The sequence below is a fragment of the Salmo trutta genome, chromosome 22 (genome assembly GCF_901001165.1).
Source record: "Salmo trutta chromosome 22, fSalTru1.1, whole genome shotgun sequence".
In the NCBI taxonomy this organism is placed as follows: Eukaryota; Metazoa; Chordata; class Actinopteri; order Salmoniformes; family Salmonidae; genus Salmo; species Salmo trutta.
In genome coordinates this window covers 38,342,993-38,367,093 of record NC_042978.1, presented here as the reverse complement: position 1 = coordinate 38,367,093, position 24,101 = coordinate 38,342,993, and the positions used below count along the sequence as shown (strand labels likewise).

Below are 24,101 nucleotides of genomic sequence, written 5' to 3'. Positions count from 1 at the left end.
ACTTGCCACAAACGCTCTAACAGGGTAACTGATATATCCTAACATGACCTTGTCTGGTAAAGACTGACTCAAGACGACAAACACCAGAAATAGCAAGAAACAGATGCTCACTCTGATCTGAAGAAACACAAAGAAACATTACAAGTCCACTTCGGGTTACCTTCATCGACTCAACAGCAGCCACCATCTTTTCCACCCAACCTGAAACCACCCATGGATAGTCAAAAGGCCTGGTTCCACCCTCTTCAAAAATCTCACTCCCACTGGACCAAACTTATCTTTATCATAACCATGTCCATCAATGCAAGGCTCGGGCTCCGAGTTCCTCACAACACATTCTACCACTTCCATTTCACCTCCAGAACTCAAACTGGCGTCCGGCTCACTCTGTTTGAACTTGACACCAATCTTCCTCGATATACCCTCTCCCTTGTTATTGCTAGCTTCAACAGATTCAAACCCATTCTCTGCCTCTCTCAGTCTTTTCAATATTCAACTTTTCCAAGCCGACATATCTTTATAGCGAGAGACCTGCTAAGCCCTGTACTCCCTCTACCCTCTTCTTCGATGGGGTTTACCGGCAGTTGGCATCCAATGTTAATGCTGCATTGCTGACACCAGCTGGACAGGGTATTGAATAAGAAACAAAAAAAACTTTGCGGGAAAGGGGGAAAACGACATCATACAAAATGAAGCACGTCAACTAAGAAAACCCATCCCACTTCTTCAATCACTGTCCACTCCAAAATACATCCCAACACAGGCTCAGGGGCCTGTGATGGCAGTACATTCACTGACAGGATTTCATGCATGGCCTCGGCTGTGAAATCACGAAGACCCCAAAAAACGTTTGGCGGCATTCAAAATGATTCAAATTGTCTTAGACTTCTTCTCCGCTTATGCTGTACAGTTTATGACCATTGCAATCAATAATACAAATTCCACCTTTTTAACATGTATCATTTCACTATCCCTCAGTTGATGAGAAACCTTCACTAGTCGTGGTGGCTAAGAATGATAATCAGTCTCTGTCAGTGGTGTAATGTCATTTTTATTACATCATCATTTCTCATTCAAAATTTGTTCCTACAGATGTAGGTCTAGCCTATAGAATATTATTACAGAATATGCTGAAAATAAAGGGAAAGGGGGATACCTAGTCAGTTGTCCAACTGAATGTATTAAACTGAAATGTGTCCTCCGCATTTAACCCAACCCCTCTGAATCAGAGAGGTGCAGGGGGCTGCCTTAATCGATATCCATGTCTTCGGCGCCCGGGGAACAGTGGGTTAACTGCCTTGCTCAGGGCCAGAACGACAGATTTTTACCTTGTCAGCTCGGGGATTCGATCCAGCAACCTTCCGGTTACTGGCCCAACGCTCTAAATACATCCTCCAATTGGAACGTCGGCCTAAGCCCACACATATTGTCTCAAGAAAATGTTATATTTTTAATACCCTCAAACACCAACTTAGGCATACCTCATTTCAAAATAGGCCATCATCACTGTCAAACGTGAATGATAATTCTTCACGTTTTATCTGTGAAAAGTCCAGACTGTGTATGCATTCCAATCATGTGATCTCAATCAGTTTCATGGAAATATGCATTTAGATCTGCTTGAATTACTGTTTGGTGAGCAAATTAGAGCAGATGGTGTTAAACTGTTAGTCTTTGTTGTATTTTGTTTTAATCAAAGAATATATCCTTCCTTGTGGCACGGCTGTTGAGTGTTGGCTGCATTAGGAAAGAAATGTGACTATTCAGCTTCAGCTAACCATCATAAAATCTCACTAGAAATGAAGAGGTGTTTTTGGCGTAAAAGTAACATTACGCCAAAATACCGTAATTTCCGGATTATTAAGTGCACCTGAATATAAGCCGCACCCACTGAATTTAAAAATATATATTATTTTGAACATAAATAAGCTGCACATGTCTATAAGCCGCAGGTGCCTACCGGTACATTGAAACAAATTAAATTTACACAGGCTTTAACGAAGCACGGCTTGTAACAAAAATAAATAGGCTTTAACGAAACACGGCTTGTAACAAAAATAAATAGGCTTTAACGAAACACGGCTTGTAACAAAAAATAAAAAATTAGCAGTAAGCTTTAGTTGTCTTTTTGCACTGAGTCAATTCCTCACGCTGCTGTTTCCAACGTCTTATCATCGACTCATTAAGACCAAGCTCCCGTGCAGCAGCTCTATTTCCTTTTCCAACAGCCAGATCAATCGCCTTCAACTTGAAAGCTGCATCATATGCATTTCTCCGTGTCTTTGCCATGATGAGGGTGACAAAATGACTACCGTAATCAGAATCATGGGAAGTTTGAGAGCGCTCGATTTAATCTAAACAGTAAACAAAAAAGTTGTTTGACCTTAACCCGTTCGGCAATTTCATTGGTCTAATGAAAGCTTCATGCCGCCAAAAAACTGAGCACGTCACAGAATGTGTTTTTTGGAGAAAAAAAAAATGAAAGCGGGAAAAATCCATATATTAGCCGCGTCATTGTTTAAGCCGCGAGGTTCAAAGCCTGGGAAAAAAGTTGCGGCTTATAGTCCGGAATTTACGGTAGTAACTATGCTATGCTTTTGTATTAGGTTATTTTATGTAAAATACTAATTCATCATTTTGGGATCTTGTGGGACATTGATTCAGCTTCAGTAATCATTTTCCAGAGATTTTTCCCAGCTCCGTGTATTCTCAAATTTTAAAGAGTAAGGGAGTGCCGCTCCCTCGTGTTCCAGCAGTATTACTCCCCTGGTCTCTGTATGCATCTGAAGTATTGAGCAGTGAGAGGTATCATAAGAGATGCCTCCGTTATCTCCACTAACTCTTACCATGCTCCCTCCACAGCTGTCGTTCGGTGTGCATAAGGTTCAGATGAAGTTCCTCCACCTCTTGAGCACAGAGGCCAGTCAGGACATTACCTTCCACTGTCTGAGTGACCCTCCCTTCAGCCCCACAAACACCTACAGTGCTGACGACCCAGGACAGGAGTATCAGGCCAGACCACCAAGGTTCAGGGGGTGGAACGGACAGATGTTTGAGGCAGACAGTCTACTTGAACCTCAGATGCTACTAGACGAATGCAGGGTAAGGAGCCGGAGAGAGGAAGAGATATATGATGCTTTCACTTAAAACCTGGGCCGGCATTCATAAAGCATTTCAAAGTAGCATTACTAATCTAGGATCAGGTCCTTCCTGTCCATGTAATCTTATTCATTATAATCTAAAAGGCAAAACTGATCCTAGATCAGCACTCCTACTTTGAGACTTTGTGAATACGGGCATCCATTGTGTATCAATGACTTCATATTGTATATTTTCCCTTCTAGATCCAAGATGGCAGCTGGCACCAGTCACGCTTCTTCTTCCATACTCAGACCAGCTATGAGCTCCCCATCATTGATATACAGGAGCAACCTTTGTCACAGTCCAACGACCTACGCCACCTCGAGGTGGGACCTGTCTGCTTCCTGTGAGGTCATTATCCATCGCTAGCCCGCCTGTCCAAAATATAAACTATAAAACAAACAAGCATGGCATAAGCAGGCCAAAATGGCTGCTCCCCAAACCAAAGAGAGATCTCTGTAAGCCCAAGCAGAGTTGGTCAGGTCTGCTCCCCCACTTGGGAGACCCTTTATGGAGTGTTAGCAAGTGACAAACGCCCTGTCCAATCGATGGCAGACTTCTGTGGAAGAACTCAGTCCATAGGAAACTAGGCCAGCTTACAGTAAGATGGCCTCAGGAGAGCAGTGTATACCAATATTTATCAAATAAATGTGTAAAGTGTGTCTGTTTGGTTTTTGTTTTTCAAAAGGTTATTGAGTTCGTTGGACAGTTGGTCCCTGAACTCAGGACAGGGCTCACAACACCGTCCTAAAACTCAAATCCTGTACCTCCATCCCTACTGCCCACCCCCATCCTCCTTCTCCCCCATATACACCCTTCCAGCCATCCTCAGAAGGGGCCTAGCTATCCGAAGGAAAGCTCTAGGGGCTTTGTAACAGGAATACTGTTCAACAAAAACTTCCTAAGAGTGCAATAGCTTGTGAATTAAGAGTGAGAGATTTCATATTGCAATTTCAATCAAAGGTCAACCGCCAGCTCGGACCGCCATTTTGTTTATTTTTCATGTTTGAATCTGTTGTCCAACACAGCTGGACGTTTACACCTTGGGTAAGTTCAAAATGGCACCATATTCCATATGTAATGCACTAGGTTTAACCAGGCAATATAGAGCTCAAAATAGTGCACTATTTCGGGAATATGGTTCTATTTTGGACACTGCCCTTGAAAGATGGTGCTCTACCTCCTGCTTGTATGCCTTCTAAGTATAGGTGCTAGTGTCAAGTAATTTTTTGTCCTTATGTACCGGTTACATCAAGATCTGTATCTGTTGTAAGAGTACTTATTTGAAATTTATATGAAACATTTGTTGATGAATTACATCTTTTTTTTGCTTTTACTCTTCATTTTATTTGGTAGGTGGTAACGTAACCTATCATTGGTGCTGCAACAGACACAAGAGCGTGAGACATCAGTGAGTTGTGAGACATTTTTCCTGTGTATATTTTGACATTATATGGTTGATTATTTATATCCTTTGTTTTTGTTCACATTACTGTATCCCAATAAATTATACTCTCAGAGATCTATTTGGTCAACTCCAACTCAGTCCAAATAACTATTTATGTAAAAAAAAATTATTTGTATACTATGTACACACATTATGTGACTGTTCATTGTATATGTTCACATTCACTACAATGGGGGTTGATAGCTCATACTGGCAGCTAGCATAGGCCAGAGTCAGAACACATCAGAAATAGCAATGATCTTGTTCTTAAATTATGTTACGTTGAAAAAAGTGTCATTAAATAAGTAAATGCTCTCGAGGAATAAAGTTAAAATTGTGTAAATATGAAATATATTGACATTAAATAAATGAAATGTTTTAATCCCAAAATAGTAAATACAGTCTTGTTATTTTGTTGATGTTCATAACAATATTTCTGAAGTCCAACAGTGACCTGGTTAAAAACTGCAATTAGAGATAGCTACTTATCATTAACAGTGCAACTTCAGATTTCCCATACTCATAAGTCTATTTTTCCAAATTTTGAGAAGTCCAAGTCCAACACGCCCCTCTGGCATCAAACTTGAAAATCTGTTTTTCATTGAAATGGTTTGAATTCTTGACACCCACTCTCCCAGTTCCAGCAACATTTAAACTTCGCTGGAAGCTGTATAGATATTGGTAACATGGAGAGTTACTGGTAATAAGGAGAGTTTTTTTCCGATTAAAAACAATGCATGCAATGTAGGCTACATATAAACATCACTTGGGCGTTTCCACAATACTAGCATGGACCTTTAGACTTGACATAGATGCTCTGGCATGACAAGCACTGTGTTGCCATGGATTGGGACAAAGCAAATAAACTATGAGAAACAAAATGGCTGACTTCTCTTGAGATACATTTACATTTAAGTCATTTAGCAGACGCTCTTATCCAGATAGATACTAAGAACAGTTTGGATTCAGATGTTTGCTCTTGTTTGACCTGCCTTGGATACTGTTGCATTTGTCTCCTCCCAACAAAGATAGAAGAAAAACAATGCATATTATGTTATTTTCTTTTCATTAGACATCAGCTCATCTCTCCTGGGCCTGGTCAGTGTGGGTTAGAAAGGCTTTAGTTTTATAATGGTCAGCTTCAGTCCTCAGAACAACACAGCTCCTATTGATGCACATGGGCCTACACACACACACACACACACACACACAGAGAGTGAGAGAGAGAGGCTGGCTGACAGACTGACATGCAGCACATGATAGAGAGATACTTGAATAGAGAGAGGGGTATCTTCCACGCATCACATGTCCTATATGGCATGAATACCAACACCAGGGGGCGCTTTTGTGCATTGTCAAGACAAACCGGAATACATCCGTCACATATTTTCTCCACGTGTAGCGGAAGACGGTAAACTTCAGACTGCTTTGATTGAAACAGAGCTTCGAGAGAGTAATTTCTAGGAAGGTGTACAAGTATGCTGCCTTCGGTGGATACAGTCGCAGCTGCTGAAAGCCACGTCGAGAATGACAGTCTGGGAGACGAACTCAAAGGAAATAAAATAAAACTATTCCTGGCAAAGTAAGTAAGAAGGCAGCTAGCTAGCTAGCTAAGCTAACGCTTGGTGGGCTAGATGGTGTCTAGTTCAATAACACAGCAAGCTATCTTACCTAGCCATAGTGATTACTACTATCTTACCTTGCTATGTCTCTAAATGTATGTAAAATAATTGTGGCAGGTTATATTTGTAGCTAAAATAACAAGCTATCAGGAAAGCACATGGGTTACTACGTGCTGTGATGTCCATGCCCCTTTGAGTCTGGCGATGTCGAGTGTTTGTTCAACATGATTTATAATTTAATCCCTACAGTTGTGGTGTGTGTGGCTCTGAAGTGGCGAATTATAGATGTCCCGGCTGTCTCAAACACTCGTGCAGGTAAGAGAGACATCTGGTGCATCTCAATAGTATAAAGTGACTTGCTCTCCCTTTATTCATGTGCACTGATAGGAAAGACAATGGGAAGCTCTCAATTCTATATTCCTCGTGTCCTTTCTTCTCGTCTCCTTAAAACTCAAGCTGTTTATAAGAATATGGCTGTGTGTCTCCCAAATGGCACATTTTCCCCTATATGTCTATTGCACTACTCAGGTTCTGGTCAAAAGTACTGCCAATCAGCCCTGTAGTCTACTATATAGGGGAAATGGTGCCGTTTGGGGCTTAACCCATCTCCCCAGGTGTTTAACAACCTCTACTTATTTGAATATCAAGATGGAAGCAATTTATCTTCAGGTTTTTATAACAATGTCAGTGTTTTTTTTTTATTTAAGATTTGGTGGTGGGCTAGACTGCACCTCCAAGGTCAGAAATTGATTGGGTAATTTCTGCCAGGACGACAGTAAAGCTGAACATCCTTTGATTAGGCCTAGGCTATGTAACAAAAATGTGAAGGTAGGCTATTCTTGAGCGCTGTCTGTGTAGGTATGTGCAAGTAAGACAATTGTATCAGTGTTTTTGAAAGATGGACATGTCCAGGTGATTCATCTCAGCTGTGGCATGAAGCTATCAAGTCCCAGAAAGCAATACCTTTCAGCTTTCAATCTCAGCCTGAATGGCGCTATCAAAATTGCTCCTTCACATCTCAATAAGATTTAGAGGTAATTTGCACATTTCTCAAATGGCTCCCTGTTGTTTTGGGCAGCCATTGACATTCCCCAAATAGTTTGTGGAGATGGTCTGAAAGACCCCTGCCAAGTACCTCTGTCAGCAAATGTCTGAAATGGATTGTGATTTGTGAATGTCTGTGTTTTGGATCACATCCCAACTGTTCATTAAAAGAAACAAGGCCCTAGAGAGAACCACACCAAGATCCCTTGACATTATTATGAACGTTTTAGAGTCCGCAGTCCTACCACGGATGAAAATGGGACTACAGATTCAAATTAGCTACACTACCTATGTGGACACCTGCTTGTTGAACATCTCATTCCAAGATCATGGGCACTAATATGGAGTTGTTCCCCCATTTGCTGCTTATAATAGCCTCCACTCTTCTGGGAAGGCTTTCCACTAGATTCCTGTATGGACCTTGCTTTGTGCAAAGGGGCATTATCCAGCTGAAACAGGAAAGGGCCTTCCTCAAACTGTTGGCACAAAGTTGGAAGTGCAGAATCATCTATAATGTCATTGCAGAATCGTCTAGAATGTCATTGCAGAATTGTCTAGAATGTCATTGTATGCTATAGCATTAAGATTTCCCTTCAGCGGAACTAAGGGGCCTAGCCCGAACTGTGGAAAAACAGCCCCAGAACATTATACCTCCATTTTTTTTACATTTTAGTCATTTAGCAGACGCTCTTATCCAGAGCGACTTACAGTAGTGAATGCCTACATTTCATTAAAAAAAAATTATTCTCCGTACTGGTCCCCCGTGGGAATCGAACCCACAACCCTGGTGTTGCAAACACCATGCTCTACCAACTGAGCCACATGGGACTTTAGTTGGCACTATATATTCGGGCAGGTAGCATTTTCCTGGCATCTGCCAAACCCAGATTCATCTGTCGGACTGCCAGATAGTGAAGCGTGATTCATCACTCCAGAGAACGTGTTTCCACTGCTCCAGAGTCCAATGGCCGCAATGCCAAGCGTTGAGCTCGGCCATGGAAACCAATTTCATGAAGCTCCTGACAAACAGTTATTTTGCTGATGTTGCTTCCAGAGGCAGTTTACTGCAGTGCATCTCCTCATGGACTGCACCAGATTTGCCAGTACTTGCTGTGAGATGTTACCCCACTCTTCCACCAAGGCACCTGCAAGTTCCTGGATATTTCTGGGGGGAATGGCCCTAGCCCTCACCCTCCGATCCAACAGGTCCCAGACCTGCTCAATGGGATTGAGATCCGGTCTCTTCGCTGGCCATGGCAGAACACTGACATTCCTGTCTTGCAGGAAATCACGCACAGAACGAGCAGTATGGCTGGTGGCATTGTCATGCTGGAGGGTCATGTCAGGATGAGCCTGCAAGAAGGCTACCACATGAGGGAGGATGTCTTCCCTGTAATGCACAGTGTTGAAATTGCCTGCAATGACAACAAACTCAGTCTGATGATGCTGTGACACACCACCCCAGACCATAACGGACCCTCCACCTCCAAATCGATCCCTCTCCAGAGTACAGGCCTCAGTGTAACGCTCATTCCTTTGACGATAAACGCGAATTCGACCATCACCCTTGGTGAGACAAAACTGTGACTCGTCAGTGAAGAGCACTTTTTGCCAGTCCTGTTTGGTCCAGCGACAGTGGGTTTGTGCCCATAGGCGACGTTGTTGCCGGTGATGTCTGGCGAGGACCTGCCTTACAACAGGCCTACAAGCCCTCAGTCCTACAAGCCAAGCCTCGCTCAGACTGCCCGCAATAGGCTGAGAACTGATGGAGGGATTGTGCGTTCCTGGTGTAACTCGGGCAGTTATTGCCATCCTGTACCTGTCCCGCAGGTGTGATGTTCGGATGTACTGATCCTGTGCAGGTGTTACACGTGGTCTGCCACTGTGAGGACAATCGGCTGTCTGTCCTGTCTCTCTGTAGAGCTGTCTTAGGTGTCTCACAGTACAGACATTGCAATTTATTGTCCTGGCCACATCTGCAGTCCTCATTCTTCCTTGCAGCATGCCTAAGGCACATTCACACAGATGAGCTGGGACCATGGGCTTCTTTCTTTTGGTGTTTTTCAGAGTCAGTAGAAAGGCCTCTTTAGTGTCCTAAGTTTTCATAACTGTGACCTTAATTGCCTACCTTCTAAGCTGTTAGTGTCTTAACGACCGTTCCACAGATGCATGTTCATTAATTGTTTATGGTTAATTGAACAAGCATGGGAAACAGGGGTTTAAACCTTTTACAATGAAGATCTGTGAAGTTATTTGGATTTTTACTAATTATCTTTGAAAGACAGGGTCTTGAAAATGGGACGTTTGTTTTTTTGCTAAGTTTAGTAGGACTTACAGTTGACTGGGGCAGCTCTAGCAGGGCAGAAATTTGACAGACTGACTTGTTGGAAAGGTGGCATCCTATGACGGTGCAACATTGAAAGTCACTGAGCACTTCAGTAAGGCCATTCTACTGCCAATGTTTGTCTATAGAGGTTGCATGGCCAGGTGCTCAATTTTATACACCTGTCAGCAATGTATGTGGCTGAAATAGCCAAACCCACTAATTTGAACGGGTGTCCACATACTTGTGTGTATGTTGTATGTGGTCCCTAACAAATAAATACCATGGATGGATGAAAGGGCCCATTTGGGCTGGTTGAAATTAATGAGTGTTTTAAGCCTTGAAGAATGTGACTGACTGCAAAACACCTTTCACACGTGTTGATTAGTATCTATTCTATGTAGGGAATGGAAGTAATCAATCCAGAAGAGGGTTTTCAAACACATTATTGCACTGGTGTATGTACTGCCCTGATCAGCGGAGGTATAGCTTGGATTAGCTTAGGTCAAATAATGAGTGTACATTTGTGGACCTTGGGGTTAGTTATAATATAAACTAGCTAGTGTCAACCAGTTATAGGCCTAACTCCTTTACTGTTCCCATACCCAATCACTCCACACACAGTGAGTCTCAGGTGACACCGACGTAGACGCAGAGGATTTCAATCTGTCAGAGGAGAGGAAGAGAAGGGTCTTCCTTCAGTGGCACACAGACATTACCCAGCATGCAGTGAGACATCTCCAGACTGATTTACGCCTCCTCTCCATCACTCTGCCCTCTATCCCCAGTCTTCTTTGTTCCATCCTTCCATCCCCAGTCTTCTGCTACCATGATGCAACTCTACCCATAGTGAAAGACGGGGTTCTGCTCTGCATTGTTCCAGACCTGCAGTTATGCAACACTGGTTTGCATGAGTTGAATTCAAAATGAGGTGCTTAGTTCTAAGTAGTCACTTTAAGAAAATTGCAGAGTTTGTATTCTACAATGTGCCAAAATGGATGCTTTGTCCTTGGACAGACAGCTGATACTGTCAGTCTGTTGTGTTCATGGATGAACCAAAACCTCTACACAGCTTTTCTCGCTATAGTTCTATGTGCTGACAGTACCAGAAGAGCAGACTTTGATAAAATGTTATTTATAAATGTCCTCTTTTATTTATTTGATTTTTAACCTAGCTTGCCATGTGTGAAGAAGCACAAAGAGGAGTCGGGATGCAGTGGAGTTCGAGATAAGACTGCCTTCGTGGCCCTGTCCAAGATGGATGAGATGAACCTACTCAGCGGTGAGACACTCCCTCTGCTGTGTGTGTGTGTGTGCGCATGCATGCGTGTGTAACGGTCAAAGGTTTGTGGATGGCATGACTCCCTGGAAAGCAATGATTGTTGCTGAGGGAATGGACTATCCTGGCTAAACAAAGATTCATTGAATTGTGTGTAACTGGTCTCCTTTGTGGCCCTGCTAGACTACAGGTTCCTGGAGGACACTGGGAGGCTGGCAGACAGCGCCAACAGAGATTCCCTGGTCCGCGGCCCTCCTGTTAACTTTAGAGTAAGTCATTCATCCACCACCTCTCATTTAATTGATTGAATTTGTGATATATTTATATATCAGACAACTCTACATGATGAGGGAGAAACTCAAATCAACCACAAGTTTGACAGTGGGGCGGGCGGGGGGGCGGGGGGGCGGGCGGGCGGGGTGACGGAGTAGGATGGTGATTCCTTCTATCGGGCTCACACCAGAAACACTTGGAGAGTGTTATGCTTGTCTAAACTGCAATATTGATTTCTATTTTCATAATTTCTTTGTTTCTTGGAGCACACTAGAGCATTTCTAACAACTTGCCTCACTAAATCTTTTTTGGAAATGACTTCTTTATATGATTTAAATTGTGTGGTTTTGGGTTTTCTCTCCGTGCCTCCATGGCTCTTCAGGTAACTGTGGTTTGAGCAGAGCTGGAGCCCATAACCACAGACATTCATTGAAAATGGCACTTTCAGGGAGCGACTGTCTGCCAGCCCTTACCTTACCTGGATTCATTTAAGACTATTACATGCAGAATTTTATGATGGCTTGAGGTAATGTGTTTTTGCTACGGTCTGGTTCGGTGGTCACAAATCTATCAATAAAATAAGAATGGTTCTTCTTCGCAAAAGAGGGGGGAAAGTCTGTCTGGCAAGTAATGTGAATGTCTGTCTGGGCTGTGGCCTTCTTCCAGAACCTTCTACTTGTAATGGTCTAATATCATACAAAGAGACTGTAGGAAGGAGCCCAGTGGTTACTGATGGTGTACCTGAACCTGACCTGTCTGTGTATCTGTTTAACCATCTTTCTCCAGCTAGTTGTAGTCATTATGGTGCTAACCAAGTATTACTAAGGAAAGGGGTATCCTTTAAAATCAAGGTGAGGAGAATGAGTTCTTGGGTCATTAGGTTCTGAGCCAAGAACAGCCATTTCTAGTGTCCTTCCTATTTTTATAGATTATTTTTGTTGTCAATTAACCAGTTGCTTAATCAGGTGGTTAAGAGCAGATGTTTGTTTATGTAATGTCCTTGCTTTCTGGCTCGCTCTCCAGGCTAAGAGACTGACAGCCCAGGCGAGGAGGCTGAACATCACCTTGAGGTTCCTTCCCAACACGTTCACCAGGAGCAGAGAGAACTCCACCATCTGTCTCAAGAAGTAGGTTCCTCTGAGACATCAGGGCCATGTTCTGTAGGACACAACATACTAAAGTGTTTTATAACAGTTGTTTTTGGCTCAGCGAAGCAAGGCAATGTTTGCGTCCCTTCTTTAAGAGGACCTTTAACCTGTTGGGGATAGGGGGCAGTATTTGCACGGCCGGATAAAAAACGTACCCGATTTAATCTGGTTACTTCTCCTGCCCAGTAACTAGAATATGCATATCATTATTGGCTTTGGATAGAAAACACCCTAAAGTTTCTAAAACTGTTTGAATGGTGTCTGTGAGTATAACAGAACTCATATGGCAGGCAAAAACCTGAGAAGATTCCTTACAGGAAGTGGCCTGTCTGACCATTTCTTGAGCTTCTTGACTCTGTTTATTGAAGACTGAGGATCTTTGCTGTAACGTGACACTTCCTACGGCTCTCAGAAGGCGGGAAAAAGCTGAATGATGTAATTCCAGCCCCAGGCTGAAACACATTAGCGCTTTTGGCAAGTGCTCTATCAGAGGACAATGGGCTGAGGCGCATGCACGAGTCGACCCCATGTTTTTATTTTCTATCGTCTTTGAACCTAAACACAGATTCCCGGTCGGAATATTATTGCTTTTTTACGAGAAAAATGGCATAAAAATTTATTTTAAACAGCGGTTGACATGCTTCGAAGTACGGTAATGGAATATTTAGATTTTTTTTGTCACGAAATGCGTCATGCTCGTCACCCTTATTTACCCTTTCGGATAGTGTCTTGAACGCGCGAACAAAACGCCGCTATTTGGATATAACAATGGATTATTTGGGACCAAACCAACATTTGTTATTGAAGTAGAAGTCCTGGGAGTGCATTCTGATGAAGAACAGCAAAGGTAATAACATTTTTCTTATAGTAAATCTGACTTTGGTGAGTGCTAAACTTGCTGGGTGTCTAAATAGCTAGCCCTGTGATGCCGGGCTATCTACTTAGAATATTGCAAAATGTGCTTTCACCGAAAAGTTATTTTAAAATCGGACATAGTGAGTGCAGATAGGGGTTCTGTATCTATAATTTTTAAAATAATTGTTAAGCTTTTTGTGAACGTAATTTAGTAAATTCACCGGAAGTGTTCGGTGGGAATGCTAGTCTCCTGCTAATGTAAAAAGCTGTTTTTTGATAGAAATATGAACTTGATTGAACAGACATGCATAACATAATGTCCTAAGATTGTCATCTGATGAAGATCATCAAAGGTTAGTGCTGCGTAGTGCAGCTGTGGTTTGGGTTTATGTGACATTATATGCTAGCTTGAAAAATGGGTGTCTGATTATTTCTGGCTGGGTACTCTGCTGACATAATCTAATGTTTTGCTTTCGTTGTAAAGCCTTTTTGAAATCGGACAGTGTGGTTAGATTAACGAGAGTCTTGTCTTTAAAATGGTGTAAAATAGTCATATGTTTGAGAAATTGAAGTAATAGCATTTCTAAGGTATTTGAATAACGCGCCACGGGATTCAACTGGCTGTTGAGTAGGTGGGAAGCAAGTGTCCCACCTAGCCCAGAGAGGTTAAACGTTCAGGTGTCTCTGACTTAAATCCAAAACCCATACTAGCACTCAAGTCTATTTATAGGAAAGTTTCAAAACAACTTCTATGTTCAGGAAGGTGGTTGAGGATCCTCATGTGTTGAGATCAGAAGTGTTTGTCTCTGCCACAGGATGGCGCTCTTAAGTTTTCACAATTCCTCACAAACAACAATACTGTTGTTTTTAAAGGTTATCTATCTGTGGGGCATCAGTCCTCTGCATGTTTATGAAGGTACTACTCAACTCTGTATACCTGGCATGTGCTGTTCAGTCTTTAAAAGGCCTTTTGGCTCAGGCAAATTTTGGACATGTGGGATGAAGACTTGAAGCAACATTTGATTAGTCACTGGTGTGGAGTAATGTATTGCTGCCTGTAGCCTTCTGACCGGCTATGTAGGCTAAACCAACCCTGTCCATATGTCCTGGCCTCTCTGGGGGCATCATCATTTCCAACTTGTGATGTTTCACTGGACTTGGTGTGTTTCTATAGCAACCTACTACCCCACCACTCAGTGTAAGAGACCTGCCATAGCCCTAATCCCAGACACGTTTTCCTTTGTTCCCCATTCCCTCCATTTCTCCTTCCTGTCCCATTTTCCTGGATTTCCTGCTGTGCTGCAGGTGGTCCCGTCTTTCCATATTTGACAACTTTTCCTGAAGGGATATCATTCTATTTTCTCTCTCTCTCTCGCTCCACCCCACATGGAAGGAAACAAACATTTAACCCACAAGTTAACTAAAAAAAACAGAAGCTCTGTAATGTCAATCAAAGCTCTCCCTGAAAGAAGTTAATGTTAGCCAGTCCACTCTTTTCCATTCTGAATATAATTGCCCTCAGGCCAGTCGGTCTCTCTGGCGTTTTTGTAGTTCTAATTTGTGCATTATTGCCAGAAGGTAAGACCGCATTATGTAAGGAGGGGAGCAGAGTAGCCAGGTTCCTTTCTCTTCCAGGAAGAGACGGCCTAGTATCTGGTTTTACATATGGCTGGAACACTGGGGGGCTTCATTTATAATTTAGGGTTAAATACATAGAAATTAATTTACTGATAAATAAATGGTTATGGTTAGTGGTTACATCCTAAATATCATGCAGTCAATGTGCATACAGTTCTCCTAAATATCATGCGGTCAGTGTTTATACAGTTCTCCTATCTTGGGAGATTTCAAGGAAGAGACAGATGGGGATTCTCTAGGGATAGGAAATAAACTAAGGGTATCGACTAAACAGAGACTGGGACTAAGGGTATCGACCTGAGGTCGATCGATTTAATCGTAATGGCCGATTTTTAACTAGGGCCGATTTCAAGTTTTCATAACAATCGGAAATCGTTATTTTTGGATGCCGATTTGGCCTTTTTTTTAAATGTGTGTGTGTGTGTGTGTGTGTGTGTGTGTGTGTGTTACACATTTATTTAACTAGGCAAGTCGGTTAAGAACACATTCTTATTTTCAATGACGGCCTAGGAACGGTGGGTCAGCTCAGGGATTCAATCTTGCAACCTTACGGTTAACTAGTCCAACGCTCTAACCACCTGCTTTACATTGCACTCCACGAGGAGCCTGCCTGTTACGCGAATGCAGTAAGAAGCCAAGGTAAGTTGCTAGCTAGCATTAAACTTATCTTATAAAAAACAATCAATCAATCATAATCACTAGTTAACTACACATCGTTGATGATATTGCTAGTTTATCTAGCCTGTCCTGCGTTGCATATAATCGCTTAGGTACATGTTGCTCCAACGTGTACCTAACCATAAACATCAATGCCTTTCTTAAAATCAATACACAAGTATATATTTTTAAACCTGCATATTTAGTTAATATTGCCTGCTAACATGAATTTCTTTTAACTAGGGAAAATGTGTCACTTCTCTTGCAACAGAGTCAGGGTATATGCAGCCATCACTTTGAGGCCATCATTACACACACGCTGCCAGAGAGAGGCCATCATTATACACACGCTGCCAGAGAGAGGCCATCATAATTAGCGACCTGCTATAGAGGCTTTTATCCTGGGCTTAGGTGTGTGCACAGCCAGATGCACTGGCGTGCGTGCGCCTGCCTGCCTCTCCCTGGTGACTGATGTCAAAACAGGTTAAAGGTACACTAAAAGTGTTGAACTAGAAATGACAGGCCTGCACTACTTTTTAAACCATATGTGTACCACTGGTTGATATGTAATAGTTGGCATGGGGAATAGTGCCATTTTGGATGCACCCTCTGTCAACTCACCCTGTGCTCTTGTTCAAAAGTCAGGTGATTTATTTGTGGCTTCACTGGCTTGCAAACAGATCAATTCAAATTATTACATAAAAAAATAACTGAAGTGTGGTTTGGAAATGTTTGGTGGCCTCCTGTTAGCAATGTTTTGTTCTCTTCTCTCAAGAAGAAGCTTGTCAAAGTTTTGTTCTCTTCTCTTCTGAAGTCATGTTTTCTCTTCTCTGCTGAAGAGTCAGCTTTGCTAATGTTTATCATCTTTCTTCCCCTTTGTTCTACTTTTCTGGATGGAAGACAGAACTGTTACTTACTTGCAATTGATCTCACACACACACACACACACAACCGTTCAAAAGTTTGGGGTCCCTTAGATGTTTCCTTGTTTTTGAAAAAAATAAAAATATTATTCATTAAAGTAAAATCCAATTGATCAGAAAGTGTAGACATTGTTAATGTTGTAAATGACTATTGTAGCTGGATCCAAGTTGATCGTTAGAAAACCTTTTTGCAATTGTTAGCACAGCTGAAAACCTGTGCTGATTTAAAACTCTCCGCCTTTAGACTAGTTGAGTATCTGGAGCATCAGCACTTGTCGGTTCGATTACAGGCTCAAAATGGCCAGAAACAAAGACCTTTCTCCTGAAACTCGTCAAATCTATTCTTGTTCTGGGAAATGAAGGCTATTCCATGCGAGAAATTGCCAGAAGACCTCATACAAAGCTGTGTACTACTTCCTTCACAGAACAGCGCAAACTGGCTCGAACCAGAATAGAAAGGTGCACCGGGGCCTCCCACTCAACTGAGCAAGAGGACAAGCACATTAGTATGTCTAGTTTGAGAAACAGATGCCTCAAGTCCTCAACTGGCAGCTTCATTAAATAGTACCCGCAGTCTCAACTACAACAGTGAAGAGGTGATTCTGGGATGCTGGCCTTCTAGGCAGAGCACGAGCTCTGGTTGGGGACTCCGTGTGTGTGTTACATACACACATTCAAAAGTTTGGTCACTTCGAAACATCCTTGTTTTGAAAGAAAAGCACTTTTTCTTACTATTTTTTTTCATTAAAATAACATCAAATTGATCAGAATTGGTGCTGTGTCTAGTTTCCCTTTTATTTGTGGGAGCTAAAGTCACCTGAAATGGCAATGCAATGATATTCTGTCCACGATGGCTATGTTTCTGCATTTAGAACCCCATAATGCCATTGCCACCCCATTCCCCCAGAGTCTTGAAAACAATTTCATGCAAGGGGGTATAGCAGCCATACACATCATGTGTAGCAGCTCATAGGTGCCTGATAACCAGCTATCGAGCCAGCCATTAGGTCATTCGTTTAACTGCAACCCACGTGTTTGATAAACATATTGTGTTGGAGGAATCCTTGTTGGCAGTTTGTTTGGGCACACATACTGATGCTGGCTTCTATCAGTTGTATAATATTCTTCTATCTGCATTTACCCTCCATCTCAGCGCTTTAGAAATGATTAGTGTGAGGTCACTGCGTTGGTAGAAATGTTATTTGTTATGCATCAGTGCCTCAAGGCTTCCATATGTTTTCATATTATGGATGCCAGTTGTTAGGCTGTTTGTTATACAGTACTAAATATAGAACCTTTTAATAATAAAGTTTGTCATGGCAACAGAACTTAGACAGTGAGACCTTGGAACTGTGGTTGCCATAAGTTTGTGCTTGATAAGTGTTGTCGTAGTGCTGCCCAGTGATATGACTGGAGAGAATAAGACCGGCCACTTGAGACTGATGAGAGATGACCTGCTTACGAATGATAGGAGCCCACTTCTGCACTAGGCTCTGTGTGTGTTCGCGCACACACCATTTTAGTAATTTGCACAAACACAATTTGAAACACCATGTTATTTCCAGGGCTCTGAGGTTTTCAGGTTGTTTGAGTTCAACATTTTGTCCTCCAGACAAGCAAAAAAAATTATAATGAATGTAGAGCACACAATATTACTTCCAGAGGCTTCAAAACCACACTGATCACAAGCTGTTCTGCTGCAGAATTCAGAAATCTGCTTTTTGATTCCCCTTCTTCCAAGCTCATTCCCCACTGGGTTGTTGAAAGCAACAAGAGATTTGTAGGAACCAAGATTTGGCCTTAGCAACAACGAGTCCAACTAGAAGTTATCGGTCAGTTTTTTTTTTTTTTGTGTGTGTTAGGGTTGGGCAGGTGGATTGTATTGGTCACATGCACATGGTTAGCAGATGTTAACCTCTCTTGTGTAGGGGGCAGTATTTTCACGGCCGGATGAAAAACGTACCCAAATTAAACGGCCTACTACTCTGGCCCAGAAAATAGAACATGCATAGTATTAGTAGATTTGGATAGAAAACACTCTGACGTTTCTAAAACTGTTTGAATGATGTCTGTGAGTATAACAGAACTCATATGGCAGGCAAAAACCTGAGAAAAATCCAACCAGGAAGTGGGAAATCTGATGCTTGTAGTCTTTAAGTCATTGCCTATCTAACACACAGTGACTTAGGGTTCATTTTGCACTTCCTAAGGCTTCCACTAGATGTCAACAGTCTTTAGAACCTAGTTTCAGGCTTTTGCAGTGAACAGAGCGAACAAGAAGGCCGGGAAGTTGGTGACTCAGAAAATGACATGAGTTTTGTAGCGCGCGTTCACGTGATGAGGTAGCTGTGTTCCATAACGTTTTTCAAGACATTGGAATAGTCCGGTTGGAATATTATTGAAGTTTTATGTTAAAAAGGCCCTAAAGATTGATGCTATACAACGTTTGATATGTTTCAACGAACGTAAATATAACTTTCTTTGACTTTTCGTCTTGACATTTTGGGCGCGCTTCCTACATTTGGAGTAGCTTACTGAACGCGCTAACAACGAGGTATTTGGACATAAATTATGGACTTTATCGAACAAAACATTTAATGTGGACCTGGGAATCCTGGAAGTGCCTTCTGATGAAGATCATCAAAGGTAAGTGAATATTTATAATGCTATTTAGGATTTTAGATGACTCCAAAATGGCGGGTATCTGTATTGCCTGGTGTATTTTTCTGAGCGCCGTACTTAGATTATTGCAAAGTGTGCTTTCCCCGTGAAGCTTTTTTTAAATCTGTCACAGCGGTTGCATAAAGGACATGATTATCTATAATTCTTTGAATAACAGTTTAATATTTTATCAACGTTTATGATGAGTATTTTTGTTAATTGTTGTGCTGATTCACCGCCAGTATTGGAGGCAAAATATTTTCTCAACATCACGCGCCAATGTAAAATGCTGTTTTTGGATATAAATATGAACTTTATCGAACAAAACATACATGTATTGTCTAACATTGAGTCCTAGGAGTGTCATCTGATGAAGATTGTCAAAGGTTAGTGCTTAATTTTAGCTGAATTTCTGGTTTTTGTGACCCCTCTCCTGCTTGGAAATGGCTGTGGTTTTTCTTGTGTTGTCCCTGTCCTAACATAATCTAACTTTATGCTTTCGCCGTAAAGCCTTTTTGAAATCGCACAATGTGATTACATTAAGGTGAAGTGTATCTTTAAAATGGTGTAAAATAGTCGTATGTTTGAGATCTTTGAATTATGACATTTTGTTTTGAATTTGGCGCTCTGATTTTTCACTGGCTGTTGAATAGTGTGAACCGTGGGTGGGACAGTAGCGTCCCACCTGCCCAAGAGAGGTTAATGCGAGTGTAGCGAAATGCTTGTGCTTCTAGTTCCGATAGTACAGTAATATCTATCAAGTAATCTAAAGATTCCACATCTACCTAATACACACATCTAAAGGGATGGAATAAGACCGTGTACATGTATATGGAAGAACGGCATAGTCAAGATGGTATAAAATACAGTATATACATATGAGATGAGTAATGCAAGATATGTAAACATTATTAAAGTGACTAGTGATCCGTTTATTAAAGTGGCCAATGATGTTATGTATGCAACAGCCTCTCTGTTAGTGATGGCTGTTTAACCTCTCTAGGACCGGCGGGACGAATTCGTCCCACCTACGTAACAGCCAGTTGAATCCTGTGGCGCGATTTTCAAATACCTTTGGAATGCTATTACTTCAATTTCTCAAACATATGACTATTTTACAGCTATTTAAAGACAAGACTCTCGTTAATCTAACCACACTGTCCGATTTCAAAAAGGCTTTACAACGAAAGCAAAACATTAGATTATGTCAGCAGAGTACCCAGCCAGAAATAATCAGACACCCATTTTTCAAGCTAGCATATAATGTCACAAAAACCCTGAAGACAGCTAAATGCAGCACTAACCTTTGATCTTCATCAGATCACACACCTAGGACATTATGTTATACAATACATGCATGTTTTGTTCAATCAAGTTCATATTTATATCAAAAACCAGCTTTTTACATTAGCATGTGACGTTCAGAACTAGCTTACCCCCCGCAAACTTCCGGCGAATTTACTAACAATTTACTAAATTACTCACGATAAACGTTCACAAAAAGCATAACAATTATTTTAAGAATTATAGATACATTACTCCTCTATGCACTCGATATGTCCGATTTTAAGATAGCTTTTCGGTGAAAGCACATTTTGCAATATTCTAAGTAGATAGCCCGGCATCACAGGGCTAGCTATTTAGACACCCACCAAGTTTAGCCTTCACCTAAGTCAGATTTACTATTAGAAAAGTTTGATTACCTTTCCTGTTCTTTGTCAGAATGCACTCCCAGGACTTCTACTTCAATAACAAATGTAGGTTTGGTCCAAAATAATCCATAGTTATGTTCCAACAGCGACGTTTTGTTCGTGCGTTCTAGACACTATCCCAATGGTAAATAACGGTCGTGCGCACGGCGCATTTCGTGACAATTGATTTCTAAATATTTCATTACCGTACTTCGAAGCATGTCAACCGCTGTTTAAAATCTATTTTTATGCCATTTTTCTCGTAAAAAAGCGATAATATTCCGACCGGGAATCTGCAATTAGGTAAACAGCCGAAAGAAAATATATCACTGGGTCGACTCGGGCACGAGCCTAAGCCCTTTGTCCTCTGATGGGCCACTTGGCAAAGGCGATAATGTGTTTCAGCCAGAGGCTGCCTCGTCATCGTTCAGGTTTTTCCCGGGCTCTGAGAGCCTATTGGAGCCGTAGGAAGTGTCACGTTACAGCTAAGATCCTGACTCTTCAATAAACAGAAGCAAGAACAACAACACCTTGTCAGACAGGCCACTTCCTGCATGAAACCTCTGGTTTTTGCCTGCCAAATGAGTTCTGTTATACTCAGACACCATTCAAACAGTTTTAGAAACTTTAGGTTGTTTTCTATCCGAATCAAACAATTATATGCATATTCTAGTTACTGGCCAGGAGTAGTAACCAGATTAAATTGGGTACGTTTTTTATCCGGCTGTGCAAATACTGCCCCCTATCCCCAACAAGTTAACAGTCTGACGGCCTTGAGATAGAAGCTGTTTTTCAGCCTCAGTCCCAGCTTTGATGCACCTGTACTGACCTCACCTTCTGGATGGTAGCAGGGTGAACAGGCAGTGGCTCAGTTGGTTGTTGTCCTTGACAATCTCTTTGGCCTTCCTGTGACATCGGGTGCTGTAGTTGTCCTGGAGGGCAGGTAGTTTGCCCTCTGTGATGCGTTGTGCAGACTGCACCATAGAGCCTTGTTGTTTTGGGCGGTGCAGTTGCTGTACCAGGCAGTGATGCAGCCCAACAGGATGCTATCAATTGTGTATCTGTAAAAGTTTGTCAGGGTTTTAGGTGACAAGCCAAGTTGAAGAGGCGCTGTTGCGCCTTCACCACATTGTCTGTGTGGGTGGACCATTTCAGTTTGTCCGTGATGTGTATGCTGAGGAACTTAACTTTCCACCTTTTCCACTGCTGTCCCGTCGATGTGGATGGGGGGTGCACCCTTTGCTGTTTCCTGAAGTCCACGATCATCTCCTTTGTCTTGAGTGAGAGGTTGTTTTCCTGACACCACACTACGAGTGCCCTCACCACCTCCCTGTAGGCTGTCTCGTTGTTTGTAATCAAGCCCTCTACTGTTGTGTCGTCTGCAAACTTGATGATTGCGTTGGAGGTGTGCATGGCCACGCAGTCATTGGTGAACAGGGAGTACAGGAGAGGGCTGAGAACGCACCCTTGTGTGGCCCCAGTGTTGAGGATCAGCGAAGTGGAGATGTTTTCTTCCTTCATCACCTGGGGGTGGCCCGTCAAAGTCCAGCACCCAATTGCACAGGCAGGGTTTGATACCCAGGGCCTCAAGCTTACTGATGAGCTTGGAGAGTATTATGGTGTTGAATGCTGAGTGGTAGTCAATGAACAGCATTCTTACATAGGTATTCATCTTGCGTAGACACCATGGCTGGAAGGTAAGCAGGAATGCAAGTTGAATGGGGTTTCAACTCAACATTTCTTGATATACTTGACTTATTACTGCAGACGGAGACAGGCCGACAGACAGAAAAGCAGTGAGACAGAAGACCTATGCCATGCTCTCACTGGGCAGTTAGGCAGTGTGTAAACACAAGCTAGTCTTACTCAACTTGACATGTCATCATTCCACCATCTGCCCATTTTTGTCTGTATGGAAAATGCTTGTTGAGTTTCTCTGTGCCATCTTCACTTTTATGACTGACCGTGAGTGAATGATACCACATATTCCTGGTATGCAATCCTGACACAGCCTGAGGTGCATGCTCGCGCCTACACAGCCCGGCCCATCCCTTTTTCCATCAGATAAAATAGTTTCCTTTCACCGTCAATGCAGAACAATGCCCAAACACCTGGTGTTCCTCCTCTGACTTACCACCCCCCCCTTCCACCAAGCCCAGTCTCTGCCAAGCCCAAGCAAACACTCATAAATTCCTCAGCAGCCTGGAGGGGGATGGAATAGCTCTGCACCTGCATAGGGAATCCCCTCAAACCCTCCCCAACCAACCCCCACTGCTGCCTGCTTGCCCCCCAACCTCCCATTCTGCCCACATCAAGTGGAAACGCATAAGCACATTTTCATTGGATGTTCTGCCAGTTCTGCACACTTCTCATTTTTTTCAACCCTCCAACTATCCCCGTCTCTGTTTCTGTGTGTGTGTGTGTCTGTCGCTAAATGTTTTGCACCCCAGAGATTCAGGACCATAGACGTAGAGAAACCACATTCAATATTGTCTTCTCCACAACTTTCACACCTTGGATTCTTTCTTTGACAGACAGCGATCACAGACAGCGATCAGACTGCATCAATCTTGGGACAAATGCTCTGACATGGTAATTCATATAACCCAACTTGACCTGGGTAGGGAGGGATTCTCCATTATTTTACTACTTTTGAGTTGGCAAACAAACTGAAAGGGTGCGTACTGCCATCTGTAGTGTGTTTGTCTGAATGGGTATAAAGGAAAGGTTTGCGATTCACGGCCACCTGCAGTTATGGAATGTTTCAAATCAAATTTTATTTTGAGTTTAATTCATTGGCTGATCCCTCCTGATGACCCAGATTAAATCATGTGATTCTTCCTTAACCCATATAGTCCCACCCAGTTGACTACTTCAAAATGGTGAAAGTCCTCAAACATGGTGAAAGTGCCCATGCTATAATTAAGCAATAAGGTCCAAGGGGGTGTAGAATATGGCCAATATACCACAGCTAAGTGCCTGGATACAGCTCTTACCCGTGGTATACTGGCCATATACCACAAACCTCCGTGGTGCCTTATTGCTATTAGAAACTGGTTAACAAAGTAATTTAGGCAGTAAAAATAAATGTTTTGTCATACCCATGGTATACCGCGGCTGTCAGCCAATCAGCATTCAGGGCTCGAACTACCCAGTGTATCATGAGCTTTTGGGCCCTAGAGTCCTCTCAATCTTTATGGTCAGAGTTGTGTTGAGCATGTACATATATGCGCACACACACAAGTTTGTGTACACCGCTTCAAATTAGTGGATTCTGCCATTTCAGCCACACCCGTTGCTGACCGGTGTATAAAATCGAGCACACAGCCATGCAATCTCCCTAGACAAACAATTTGAAGGGGGTATACACGTACTTACTGAAGAGCTCAGTGGCTTTCA

The 24,101-nt window shown here is 42.4% G+C and overlaps 2 protein-coding genes across 5 annotated transcripts in view; both read left to right on the top strand.

Annotated features, from left to right (window-relative positions):
- The window catches only part of col24a1 (collagen type XXIV alpha 1 chain), a 126,587-nt gene extending 121,607 nt beyond the window's left edge, over positions 1-4,980 (top strand). For all 3 annotated transcript variants that reach the window (XM_029707929.1, XM_029707930.1, XM_029707931.1), the window contains 2 exons: positions 2,863-3,102; positions 3,345-4,980. In XM_029707929.1, the coding sequence (XP_029563789.1) occupies positions 2,863-3,102; positions 3,345-3,491 (387 nt within the window). In that variant the 3' untranslated portion in view covers positions 3,492-4,980. The remainder of the gene's footprint in view (positions 1-2,862; positions 3,103-3,344) is intronic.
- Positions 4,981-5,949: 969 nt separating this feature from the next.
- znhit6 (zinc finger HIT-type containing 6) overlaps positions 5,950-24,101 on the top strand; it is a 41,573-nt gene continuing 23,421 nt past the window's right edge. The window contains exons 1-5 of one of the 2 annotated variants that reach the window (XM_029707927.1): positions 5,950-6,170; positions 6,460-6,525; positions 10,753-10,859; positions 11,040-11,125; positions 12,153-12,256. In XM_029707927.1, the coding sequence (XP_029563787.1) occupies positions 6,067-6,170; positions 6,460-6,525; positions 10,753-10,859; positions 11,040-11,125; positions 12,153-12,256 (467 nt within the window). In that variant the 5' untranslated portion in view covers positions 5,950-6,066. Of the gene's footprint in view, positions 6,171-6,459; positions 6,526-10,426; positions 10,509-10,752; positions 10,860-11,039; positions 11,126-12,152; positions 12,257-24,101 lie in introns of those variants that run through there. The other variant, XM_029707928.1, reaches the window with a different exon arrangement.